We start from the raw sequence: 13,536 nt of genomic DNA, 5'->3' as shown, positions 1-13,536 counted from the left end.
TTCATTTGAAAGAGAAAATGTGTAAGAATGTCCAGGAAATTTGAAAAAGAACAATGGAGACAGGATATTCATTAAACAAGAGGCATTGCAGAGGATAATATTGGTACATGTTTTATGTATGTATGTTTGCCATTTTAAATCAAGGAAAGGATAGACTATTAAACTTATGATGTTGGGATTCTTAATTTTCCATTCAGAGAAAAATATATCTATACATACCAACTTTTCACTATACCAGAGGAAATTCTGAATAGATTAAAAGGTTAAATATAATCTATAAAAGTAACATATAAAACAGTCCCTGAGTTAGGAGAACAGATGATTGATGAATTTGACTGCTTGAAATATTAAAGCGTCATAGGATAGAAAAAGGCCCAGCCAAGATAAAGCAAAGTTGACAACAATGGCTTGGGTGGAAGTATTTGCCACAACATTAAAAAAAAAGGGCAGAGTCCTTGAAGGCAGCCACCCCATGCCGGCTGTACACCCCCACCCTGGGGAGGAAGGCCCACCCCTGGCAGGCCAGGCCCGCCTCTTCACCCTCGGTAATTCTCCACCTCATCCACTTCTTAGGATGCTTACAAGCCTCGTCGGAAATACAAACGCCAGCAGGGGGCAGAGGAGCTGCCGGATGAAGAGTCTCGGATCCATGCCACACTTTTGGAATATGGCCGGTAATGAAGGGGACCCAGTCTATAAGTGTCTATTTGATAAAACCGTTGAAAAGAAAAACTAATTTAAATCACTTCATTGAGATGAACTTCGTTGGTTTTCACCTGGTCGAGTTTACAGTTCTGGGCCCAAGATTAACAACACCAAGTACTTTTCCCTCCAGTGTTGAATGAGTCCAGTTTCTGGGGGTAGCTTCCCTGCTGGTGGTAGAGGCCTGATCTCTGAAGTTCCTCCCCCGCCCCAGCTCTGCCCTCCTCGGGGAGTCAGGGCTTGAGGCTTGGGTGCGAGGCTTGGGTGGGCTGCCCTCCTTGCCCCTGCCATTTGTAAACATGTTCAGGGAAGCTGCAGTTAAAGCAGCTTTACTTTGTGTTAGATACTAGTTTTGGTTTCCTGTGAAGAATTGTCCTGACCAGAGAAATGAAGAATTTAGAAGTTGTTTTGTCACTTCTTAAAAATATCTCTAATTTTAAAAACATTCTGGTGGCCTCAGTTTTTCAGTTAAACACACAGAAGTGCCACTCCTCGATGAATTTTTTTTGCTTGACTCTGGGCATTAACCTTCCTTTATGTCCTGCATTTTCTACTTAGGGTCGCTGATCCCTTGATGTGAGTATGTCTCCTGGTGCTTCCTCCCCTCTCGTCTGAGTGGTTGCTGTGTGTTGCTCTGCCCATGACCCAGCCCTCACTGTGGGGCTGGAGCTAACGGCACTGCCAAGCGTCTCCTAGTGAGCATCTGTGGCTTCTGCCTCCAGGATGCTGGAGAGAACCAGAAGGAAATTGGGGTTTAATTGCCTTACTAATTTCATTTCTCAAATGGAATTGCAATTGCCACTTTTTGTTTGTTTTTGAGAGAGTAATGCCGGCTCTTAAGAATGAAAGCTAGTCCGTTTCATTAAAAGGAAGTTGTTAGTTCTGGCCCTAGTCTAGATGTGAGGGCTGCCCCATGCTCACCATTCGCTGCTGTGATTTGAACTCCTCTTCTGAATCAGGCACCTCCAGACCAGCTCCATAATTTGCAGGGGCCAATATATAAAATGAAAATGCAGGGTCCCATGTTAAGTAATGAGTAATGATTAATCATTAAGAATTTCATGACAGCAGCAGCAACCAAGTGTGGGCTCCTTTGGGGTGTGGGAGCTTGTGCAACTGGATGCTGTGATGGAGGCTTTCTAGCCACCCCCTGCTGCAAGAGGGCAGACAAGGCTCTGCTGGTCCACATGAGCCAGAGCTGGAGAGACAGCCTCTGCGAGTCTCACATGTCCTAGAGCCAAAAAGAACTCAGGGAAATGTGTTTTTTGTTAGTTTGTATGGTTCATACCATCTTCTTTTCCCAATATCCAATATGTGTCTCAGTACTCACCTTAGTTCTTGGTGGGGTCATGCTGGCTCCTGATTTCTAAGCCTGGGGTAGCTGCTTGGTGAAGGCTTTTTTTGTTTGTTTTTTAGGAGATGGGGTTATTTTGCTTTTTTTGTTTTTTTTTTTTTTAGCTTTTCTGATAAGGGGAGGGTGAATCTGTGAAGGTGGGGAATTCTGATGGTTTATTCAGTTCATTCCCCTTTTTGAGAATGATGAAGACAGCATTCACAGAGGTTAAAAAATAACCTGCCCAAGGTCAACTGTTAACTATTAAGAACTAGTAAGAGCCTCAAACTGGGACTTGAGCTCAGGTCTGTTGGACTCCAAAAGCATGTCATCATCATTATCTAAAAATGTTGTTTGAGCCTCTGGTGAGAATTTGGTTGTTGGTCGTGGGAAGACAGGCCCAGTCCTTTTTGTTTGCTCCGAGACTGAACAACTGAAGAGTTATTACAACTGACAGAACAAATGGGATAAAACTTACAGCCCAGAGAAGTGGTTCACTTATTCCCCTTGCTTGGGAAGACCACGTCCTCCTATCTGGCTGTCAGGCTCTTCTCGCAGGGTTCCAGTTGGTGCTCTCCACTGCATGGAGATCTCTCCATTAGATGAGGGTCACATAGCAGTGTCTTTATGAGGGACTGTGACAGTCTGTTCACCACATCATCACCACCACCACCATCTTCATCATCCTTAGCAGCAGCAGGTTTTGGTTTTCAGATGCTCATAAATAAGACTGTTGGATTCAAATGAGAATCGTATCCTGGGCCTCTCTTTTTCAGTTTTCCTTGTCCATGTGTTCTCATTCCCCCCAGTTCTAGTCCTCCCTCCAGCCCATTTAAGAGAAGCCTTACCCTCTTTGCCTCCCTTCCTCATCAAGCAAGGCTGGCCCCCTGCTGGCTCTGGGCCTCACCGTTGCGGCATCCCTTAGTTGCTCATTCCCAGCTAGGAGTCTAAATCCCTCATTTGTTGTCAGTGCTCTCCCTTTCTCCTCTTGATGAGAGGGGAGATATGTTGACTGCTAAGTAAGAAGGTCTGAACACAGTGTATCCTCTTTGCAGTTAAAGGTCTTCCAGCCTGGGTCCACAGAGCATCTGGCTTTGAGGCCAGCACCCCAGTTTCTGCTCCCTTTTGGACTTTCAGTTGCTCAAGGGTAGATTTTGAGCCTCGACGACTATGCTGAGGGTCTTAAGGACCGTATGTCTTGTTAAAAACATGTGAATATTATGTCGTTGGAAAAACAAGACTCATAGTCTTGATTTTAAACTGAAACACAATGTGTCTTTATAATATTTCAATTACATTATGGGTTCAATAAACTTTTAGGAGCTAACTGAAACACCTAACCGCACTATGAAACTTCCAGTGTGAGGAAGTGCATTTTGAGTGCGTGTAACATCTCTCTCCGAACCTGTGTTCCTTCTCAAGGCCCATGACATGTTCACAGGAGGTGTTTAGTGAATGCTCATTGAATGAACGAAGCACAGAATCCATTGTCCTTAGTATTTAGCGCTTTTTGTGTCCCTGGTTTGTTCTGGATTCCAGGTAATTTGATATCTGTCTTAATGTGCCCCAGGGAAGAAGACTAGAATGTTTGTTTTCTGGAACGATGATGTCCAGTATAGTGGTCACTAGCCACATGTGACTTTTGAGCACTTACAGTGTGACTAGTGTGGCTTAGAAACAAAATTTTAATAATGAAGTTAAAATTTTTAAATGCATGCTTTCGTTATTTGAGTATGTTTAAATATGTGGTTAAGTGAATACTAACCTAAAGTTATATGTGTGGCACAGCACTGGTTACACAAAGTAGTGAATACACTAAAAACTGCTAAATATGCATTTTAAAGTGGTGAATTTTATGTTATATGAGTTAAATGTCAACTTTAAAAGTGTAGAGAAAAAAAGTCAGTGGAGAAGATTTCCTCCCCTCCAGGACTCAGCAGACAGAGTGCCTGTAATACGGAATAATTGTGCCCCGTGCGGTGAGTGCGAGTGCTTTGTTAGTGTCAACACGGAAGCACATGTCCACCCAAATCCTGTGCAAACCTTACTTAGTCAGCATCCAGCATCTTTCTATGCTGCGCAGGCCAGAAAACAGGCAAGTCTATTTTGCATATTCCCTTGCACTTAGAGTTGTGAATGCTATTTAGGTTCTGCCCTTGAGATGCGTTTCCTGGAGTTTTGGAAGTGCAGCAGAGGAGGAGACAGCGAGAGCATAAAGGTGGGCAGGCACAGGAGCCTAGCTTGGGGTGGTCAGAGAAGTCTTCCTGAGCCTCTGTCTTTAAGGAGAAGTAGCTTGGACCTGGGAATTGAATTTACTCAGATTTAGTTGTGTACTTCTTTATTTGGAAGGCCTGCCTGTCTAAGGATATGTCTTCTGCCCTTGAAGGTCTCCAGAGACTGAAGGCTTGGGAAACAAAAGAATACCCAGGGTGCAAGGACACTTCAAGGAGTGGGAAACTTTGGAGAGACCCTCTGTTGGTCAGCTGTTTGAGTCCCTGTTTCAGACTCAGAACCCGGCCACTAGTTCCAGCAGAAGGGATTGATTACAGCGGTGGATGGGAAGAGTTAAGGCATGTGATCTGGACTGAGCACGGTTACTGCCCAAGCATCACAGTAGATCTGGGCTGCCGAGGATGTTGCTGCTGCCTCTGAGGTCAGGAAGCTGGCAGATAGCCTGTGGAGGTGGGAAGCTGGTACCACAGCTGCTGGGAAAAGAGCCACCCGCTTTTTCCAAGATCAGAAAACCACTGTCACAGCTTCTGGCCCAGAATCAGGTTACTTCTACTGTGATCCTCATGAGCACAGTGAACCCCTTATGCTCTCACTGTTTCCTGCTCTAACTGTTGCACATTCAAAATTCCAGCAAATGCATCTCATCGATGGAACTTAAATAGTATTCAGAACTCTGGGTACAAGGGAATGTGGAAAATAGAGCTGTTTGTTTTCTGGCCTGCACAGCTTAGAAAGGTGCTGGATGTTGACTAAGCCAGTTCACAGACTCTGCCAAAAGGTCTTGCACAGGATTTGGGTGGACACTCGGAACTGAACTTTGCTCTCCTGCACTATGGGCCTGTCGATCTGTGGGTGGGCACAGTGTACCCGGCAATGACTTCTGGTCTCTCCAGTTATAAGACAGCCTATTGCAAGGACAGGGGGTACATTTGGCTTCTTGATTTCGGCATTTTCTTGGAGAAGGATGCAGACATGCAAACAGGCAGCTGGACATGATTGCTGATCAGAAAGTAGGGGGAACACGTACAGGCACAGGGATAGATCAGAGCGCTGGTGTAGCTGAAGGTGTCCAGCCCAAACTGCACAGCCTATAGTTTGTGTCTCCTAACCCTCCTATATCCTCAGTGGTAATTTACAGAAATCATTCGGAATCTGGTTAAACAGGGCTTGAGATCACGTCTATAATCCCATATCAGTGGTACAAAACTCAGAGAGGTGAAGCAATTTCCCCCATGTCACAGAGCTGGCTGTCATCAGGGTGAAGAACCTAAACCCAGTGTCCTGACCTTCTACTACCCAACCTACCCTGTGCACTAGACTCAACTGTAAGCTAAGCCTGTGGTTTGTCAGCCCAGTCCTGAGAAATCCGCTGCCCAAATGTGTGTTTCCCTTCACACTCATGTCTGGCAAAGCACTGGCCCTAGATTGAGATTCTCAGATTGAGCGGAGCTGACTTTTGGAAATGACCAAAAGCATCCAAATTGAAGTCTGGGAATGCTTCAGAGGAAGAGGTGGCTTTAGAGCTGGGATATGAGAAGTGACTAGAAAGGTAGGCGGAGACAGGAGAACAGAACTCTGCTCCGGGCGCTGATGCCCAGGAGCAGGGAAGGTGAGCTGCTGGGGTGAGGCTCAGCGGTTGTTCGGCGGGTCCTTGGAAAGGAGGCCCTCGGGACAGGGCCCACCAGGAGGGCTTCTGTTCCCTGCCGGATGCGGATAAGGCCAGTGGGAGGTTGGATAAGGGATTGGGTGGGAGAGTGGAAGTGGAGGCTTGAGACAAGGGCAGAAGCCAGCACACGACCCAGCAAGTGGGGTGAGCTGTGAGTGAGGGCAGAGCAGGGCCCCTTAATTTGTTTTTCTTAAATGGTTGTGTGTGATTTTATTTCCTTCTAAACCATTTAAAGGTAAGTGAGTTTGGGTGTTTTGCATTATGGTTTTTGTTTTAGGTTGACTGGTTTTTGTATTGCTTTTTAAAAAAATAGATATTAATTAGAACCTGAAAATAAGCTAGTTTAAACCAAAGTGCATTTGTGAGTGTCTTTGAATTTAAACTTGCGCGAAGTGAGCACACAACATTTTTGGCATTGTGCTTGGGTTGTGTTTGAGAATAAAAATGGGCTGGATGTGAGGTTATGAAAGTAGATCGTTAGAGAGCATGTTAAGCTTGAGCAAACACATTCACACATACAGATATTCTTAAGGCTTCTAGCTTAAACTATGGATCGATATGGTTCCCGATTCAAACAGTCATAATCACACTTTTAAGAGAACGCTGTGCTTTGCATGGAGACTTCCCATTTATATTGACAGTATTTATGTGGCAATCTGAATGCTGGGCCCTTTATTCAGAAACAGTGGGATAAGTTTGTGGTTTCAGCACTTGAGACATGTTCTCCAGTCACCAAATAGCCAAAATTCTCTCTGGTGCTTTTCATATAAAAGTGCAACTGAAATTCATTTGATCAACTTTTTTTTTTTTTTTTTGGGAGTAATAATTGAGCTCCTCTCTTTTGTGGCTTGCAGGAGATATGGATTTAGCCGCCAGAGCAAAACAGAGAAGGTAAGAAATGCTTGGCTGATGGGAGAGCATATTTGAGATATGGAAGTATGCTTCTACTTTGCCTCTGTCTGACACTGGCAGGCTCCCAAAAGGGATGGGACACAGGGCTCTGGTCCTTGAGTGACCCCGGTCAGCAGGGGTGTACCAGCTGCTTTGACCCCTGCAGCTCCCTCCTGGCGTTCCCCATCTGCTGCCTCTGCAGGTTGGGGAACTGCGACAACTCCTCATCACAGGACTGGAAATGAAGGGTGGTTGAAAATCATGGCCCCAGGGTCAAACATGTGGGCTTTAATAACTCTAAAACGGGGGCCTGAGCATCCTCATCTGATGAGAGATGCCCTAGATGGGTGTGAACAGCCTGCTGGCAGTGAGAGCGCGGTGTACATTACAGGCTGGCTATGTATTAAGCCTGGAGTGGAAGAAACAGGAAGTCAAGATGGGGCTTTATAACTTCATAAAGGAGTCTCCAAGTTTTCTCTTCATTCATATCCTTTTTGTGTGTATGTGTTTATTCATGGTTCTTGATTGCCAGCAGCAGGGCAGGCGTATAAATCTTACACTGCTACCCTTTCCTGTGTCCAGGCCCTTTGGTCAGGGCTCTACGTGTAGCTTTTCACTTACTCCTCTAAACAACTCTGTGAGGAAGATACTTATTCCTGTTTTTCAGATCAAAGTGCTGAGGCTCAGAGAGGCTCAGTGATTTGTCCAAGATCACACAGCTCCTAGAGTGCCATAAAAAGAACCTGAACCCAGGTCTGTGTGACATCAGAGCCTGTGCTCTTTCCTACTCCCTTTTCAGTAATAATGTGCCAACTAAAGTGGCTGGTGACCTCTGAAAGAGTCCACAGCTTGAGATCTGGTAAACCTGTTCTCTCATTCCCTACCTGACCCCTAGATTTTCTTGAATGAGACACCACTCCCCCTACCGTTCTCCTGCCGCCCCTCCTCTGTCTAGACCCCATTCCCCAGTGCTTCCCGGAAGCCTTCCCTGACCCCAGCCTCCCTCTGCTTCCTGTGGCCATTGTCTTAGTCCTCACAGGGCACTGAAGTGCATATGTTCTAAAGCCAGACTGGCTTTCAATGCTAGTTCCTCCCCTTCACTGCGTGATTTCAGTCAGTACACTTCATTGTTGTGCCTCAGTTTATGACATCTGTAAAATGGGGACAGAAGTTGTACTATCTCACAACACTGTTGTGAAGATTAAAATGTAAAAGATGCAGAATAATCCAACTCATAGTGCACATTTACTAAGTGTAAACTGTCGTCACCATTATTATCATTAATAATCATTTATGCATTGATTATGACATCTTTTTTGGTTTTCTCACTTCCACATTTGTGTTTTCACTCAACCAAACAGCCATTTCCTCCAAAGCAAGGCTTTTCTGGATTAGAGTGTCATGGGGTAACTGTATTGTATATAAGAATTTGATGTGTGTGTGTAATATATAATTTTAGGTCTTAAAAGAATGTGTATATGACTGTATTCTGAAATAAGGCAATTTGATTATGCTTGGAAAAATTATGAGATGTCCATGAAATATTATTCACATTGGCCTTGCCTTATCATTCTCATGTCAGATGGCACATTTGAACTGGAAGTCTTATTCCCTGAAGATACACACAGGTGCTCAGGCCGGCCCCTGCAGCCAGTCATATGCTTGTTATAAAAGCACAACCCAGAATTGGGATGGTCTCAGAAGGATATTTGAGGCCAGTCCTCTCATTCAACCCCAAGAGACCCTAATATCCAGAGAAGGTAAATTTGAGGTCAACAGCTTGTGAATGGCAAAGATGGAGCTGAAACCAAGAACTCTAGACTCACAGCACAGGCCTGGGGAGCAGCCGTGACTCCAGGTGTCCTGAGTGTGGTGCGATATATTTTGAGCCTGAGCTGGGTTTGTAGCATGGAGCTTGAGCATCAGGACAAGCAGCTTAGAGTCTTATCCTTTAAACCAGCGATTTTCAAGCTTTGTTGACAGCTCTTGGTAGTAGGCATTACTTTCATCATGGTTTAGTAGACACACACACACACACAACCCCCAAAACAAGTTTCACAAAGCAGTACTCTTTACTCCCTGTAATGCACCCTGATATGTTCTGTTATTTCTATTTAGATGCCGGTCATACCTGCCAAATAGCTTTCATATCCACTAATGCACCTCAAATGAAAAAATGGCAGTGATCTAGTCTTAAAGAAATTAAAGTAGGGGAAGACCCAATCACAGTGCATAGATAAGTCTGGCAAAGGTGTATGGCCTGATAGGAATTTAATCAGCCAGTAGTTCAGAGATGGAGGCAGGCATTGAGCAAGGCCCAAGGCTCCACCTGCTTGGCACGTGGTTGGAGCAGAGGCTGAGGTCTCTGGGTTTTGCATCCTTTCCAGGGGCTGGGTCATTTGTCCAGATCTGTATGTTTCTTTCACAGACTTACAGCTCTTTGCAGTGTTACCCTTTCTCTACTGTCTCCACCTATAGTGTTCAGCTGCAGTTTTTGCATCTTCCCTTCCAGGCTGAGGACAAGAAAACGGCACTTCCGACAGGGCTGTTGACTGCAGAAAAAGCTGACGCCCACGAGGAGGATGAGCTTCAAGCTGCTGAAGAGGTGAGTGGTCCGTGTGGCCCTCTAGGGTTTCTGCATAAATCTTTTGGAGAGAGATTTTACTTTCATCTCCAGTTTTCCAGAATGGCCAGCTACCATTGGCTGTTTTCTCACACTCCTTTCAGTCTCCTTCCATCACCTCTCATGAGACTCACCATAAAATGAGACTGGGTAAAACAGCCCTTGGATTCTGCTGAAAAGCCATGTTAGGATACCCGGCTTAAGCCTTTTGTGACAGACCTGCTCACTGCTGCTTCTCCCCATTCCTCTTTTAGCAGCGTATTCAGTCCTTGATGACCACGATGACCGCCATGGCACATGAGGAGGTGAGGCAGGCATGGCCGTGAGGGTGGGCGCGCCGTGGAGAGGGAGGCTGGGAACCAACCTGCTCTGCCGTGGAGGGCCCTCTCCCAAGAGTCCACCTTCAGGGCCCTCTCTCATTAGCACTCTGCCTCTTGTTTTCCTGGGATCTTTCTTTGGGGAACTTCTTATACATGCACGGTGTTGCTATTCACGGGAACCTCTCGGAGGGAGACCTGAAGGACCTTTGTGAAGACAGGATGTCCCAGCTGGATGGCATCACAGGACCCCTGCGGGACAGCTGAGGTTCCGCCCTGGTTGTCCACAACCACATGTGGCATTCAGGCCACAGGAGCCCCTGTCTCCTGTTTACTTCCTACACCATCTGGGTAGATGGTTCGGCACCGAATTTATATTCCCTCTTCTCAGAGCCCATCACCTGTCCCGAGTGTTTATCCAGGTGCTTTGAAAGAAAATCCCTCTTTACGGCAGGAAAGACCCGTGACAGTCAGCAGATGGATCAGGAATTCTGAGATCCCTTTTCCTCTCCCATTTCCACTCCCTTCCTCTGAGTCCTGTGCCTGCCAAGTTCCCTGCAGGCTCTTTTTAGTGATCCTCAGCAACAGAAACCGTGGGACAGGCTGTAAATGGTGAAGAATGATTTTCTAGAGATACCCAGGGTCTGAGCAGAATCTCAACAGAGCTTGCTGAGTGATGCAGGAGGGAGTGAGGTGCGGTAACCTTTGTCCTGAGGCTTATTTTCTCCCTTGTTGATGAACACGTGAGGAAAAGCCAAATTACTTTTCCCCCGGGAATGTTTATCTGTTTTGCTATAGTCATGCCCAGGGTTTCCAATGTGTGAAAGCCAGTGTGTGGCCTTAAGAGCACACCCTCCCTTGTGATTGCAGAGCCGGCTGACCGCAAGCTCCGTGGGCCAGATCGTGGGCCTATGCTCTGCCGAGATCAAGCAGATCGTGTCTGAGTATGCAGAGAAGGTAGGTGGGGACCCAGCTGAAGCCATTGTCTCAATAATGTCCAAGAATTTGTCCTGCTTCCCTCCCCTCCCAGCAGTGATGGAGGCAGGATGTAATTCATCAGCCACATTTGTCAGAGTATCCGCCATGCAGCGCCATCCACATCTGCCCATTAGCTAAATTCATTTTCTTCTGCGGTGACTATTTTTCTATAAATATAAAGAGAAAATCTGTCTCTTGGAGCAATTATTGCATCTGATAGATGGATGCCTTAGGGACAGCACCCACATTTTTCCTTCTTTCGCAGACTTCCTATAACTTGGGTACAGTTTGGTGGATGGGGCTGAGGGATGAAGCTTTGCCACTTAGGAGATAAATCCCATAACTCAGCCAAGCCCAAGGCAAAATTTTGTGTCCTGCTTTATTAAAAGGGTATAGAATGAACAAAAGCCTGAAAGTCATATTTCAGCATTAGATTTTTTTCCATCCTAAGAATAGGCAGCAGGACCTTGAATATTTCAGGGAGACGGTGATTAATCATTTTGCACATAACTGATTCTGGTCTGGCCAAGATGTAGTATCGGTAAAATCAGATTTACAGGGCCTTGTTTCACATCCTCCCTTCCCCAAACCTGCTCCCTCTGCCCCCCTAAAACGTTGACGTCTGTTCAAGCATCCACTTTCACTTTCCCTGTCTCAAAAGCCTTGACGACAAATGAGCTCTGCCCTGACCCTTTGTGTGGTGTTCTTCTGAAGAGATTGCACAGATGATGTAGTTGGACAGTGGGTGTCACTTGTAATCTGGGAATTACAATTGGCTCTGAGCACAATAGTGGTCATCTCACACAAAGTGAGAGGCTTTCTGAGCAAGACTGAGTAAAATGGTACAGAGTAGTGTTTAGCAGAGGGGAAGGGGGCAGAGGGAGGGTGAAATGGGTAAAGGGGGTCAGTAGTATGGTGAAGGATTGAAAGCAAACTTTTGTTGGTGAGCACACTTCCAGAAGTCGAAGTAAAGTTGAAATAAAAATAAAAACTCATGATATAAGCCAACTTAAGAAAAAACAGCATAGAATGTTTAGGGATGGGGTTCTCTTGTTTTCCCCACCCCCAGAGTCAGTGCTTCTTAACATAAGTTTTCTGATCCAACTTTCATATTAGAATCCAAAGTTAAAGAAAGTGAAAATCACTCAGTTGTGTCCAACTCTTTGCGACCCCATGGATTATACAGTCCATGGAATTCTCTAGGCCAGAATACTGGAGGAAGTAGCCTTTCTTTTCTCCAGGGGATCTTCCCAACCCAGAGATCAAACCCAGTTCTCTTGCATTGCAGGAGGATTTCTTTACCAGCTGAGCCACAAGGGAAGCCCAAGAATACTGGAGTGGGTAACCTATCCTCTGGGGGATCTTCCCGTCCCAGGAATCAAACCGGGGTCTCCTTCATTGCAGGCAGATTCTTTACCAACTAAGCTATCAGGGAAGCCTAATAGAATCCAAAGCATCCTCTATTTTAATTCACCACCTAGAAAAGGTGACAGTGGTTAGAGTGTCATCTGACATTTGACCAAGGATTTAGGTCATCCTGAAAGTGCCAGTAGAATCAAAAGACTTGAAGACATAGTTGTGGAAAAGAGTGAATAACTCACTGCCCTGAGAAGAAATGTCTTGCTTTGCTGTCAGCACACACACATCTGGATGGCAAGGGGCGAGCCTGTACCTGCCCTCAGGTTGCACATAGCATCACTGATTCAGTTTTTACAGAAAGACAAACACACGGGGTACTCACTGCTCTTCCTACGGGGACTCCGACTTTTATCTTTATACCTGCCCACTGTAAGTAGATAGGAGCTTAGATTAGTATAAGAGGGGAAGCAAATAGGCCTCCTTAGTACACATGTCCTTGCCTGGTAGTCTTGAAGCTAACTTGTCTTCCCCATCAGCTCTGCGATTCCATGGTTCCTGCTGGGTCTCTGTACCCCTGGGCTTCCCCCCCTCACCCTTGTGCAGTGATCTGATGGCTATATTCTGTATTCTGTCCCTCTGTTCTGCCCTGTCAGGAAAGAATGAAATTAGAAGTAGTTTTGGACAGGTCTTTTTCCAAGGATGTGTATAATTAAAAGACTTTCCTGGTGGCTCAGTGGTGAAGAATCCACCTGCCAATGCAGGAAACACAGGTGGGATCCCTGGATCAGGAAGATCCCCTAGAGTAGGAAATGGCAACCCACTCCAGTACTCTTGCCTGGGAAATTCCTTGGACAGAGGAGACTGTCAGGCTACAATCCATGGGATTGCAAAGAGTCAGATATGACGGAGCACACACGCAGACATATACTTAAAACTTCTCATGGATTTGGAGTTCACCAGTTCATTGCTTGATTGTTTGCATTGGGTAGATCATATATCATTAAAGATGAGGGTTTTTGTAATTAAATTGACATTAATCCTATTCCCATATCACAGTTATTTCACATTTGCATATTTAATCCAGAATTAGTCCCTGATATCCATGGTGGCACCTAGTTGCAGCCATCATGTGTGTATAAAAGAGGTAAAACAGTGTAGTTACAAATACAGCATTGGAGTCCTATCTTGGTTCATGTCTGTCTCCACAATGTCCCAGCTCTTTGACCTTGGCCACTTTATTTAATCACTTTGCCCTAGTATCTTCGTCTATAAAATGAGAATAATATAGCTCTCCTGGCAGGGTGGCAGGGTATTGTGAAGATTAAATGAAATGTGACGAAAATGCCCAAAACAGTGCCTGGGGCACATTATAGCCGTGCAGCTAAGGGTAACTTTTATTTACACTTTTATAAACTGCATTTTTTTTTTTTTGGTC

General features: G+C 45.4%; 1 protein-coding gene across 1 annotated transcript in view; it reads left to right on the top strand.

Annotated features, from left to right (window-relative positions):
- The window catches only part of CCDC93 (coiled-coil domain containing 93), a 92,077-nt gene that overhangs the window by 32,122 nt on the left and 46,419 nt on the right, over positions 1–13,536 (top strand). The window contains exons 7-11 of the mRNA XM_020883043.2: positions 574–674; positions 6,788–6,824; positions 9,337–9,429; positions 9,702–9,752; positions 10,635–10,721. Of these exons, the coding sequence (XP_020738702.1) occupies positions 574–674; positions 6,788–6,824; positions 9,337–9,429; positions 9,702–9,752; positions 10,635–10,721 (369 nt within the window). The remainder of the gene's footprint in view (positions 1–573; positions 675–6,787; positions 6,825–9,336; positions 9,430–9,701; positions 9,753–10,634; positions 10,722–13,536) is intronic.

This window comes from Odocoileus virginianus, chromosome 13, assembly GCF_023699985.2.
Source record: "Odocoileus virginianus isolate 20LAN1187 ecotype Illinois chromosome 13, Ovbor_1.2, whole genome shotgun sequence".
NCBI classification, from domain to species: domain Eukaryota; kingdom Metazoa; phylum Chordata; class Mammalia; order Artiodactyla; family Cervidae; genus Odocoileus; species Odocoileus virginianus.
Note: the sequence above shows the minus strand (reverse complement) of the source record. Positions and strands in the feature narration are given on the sequence as shown.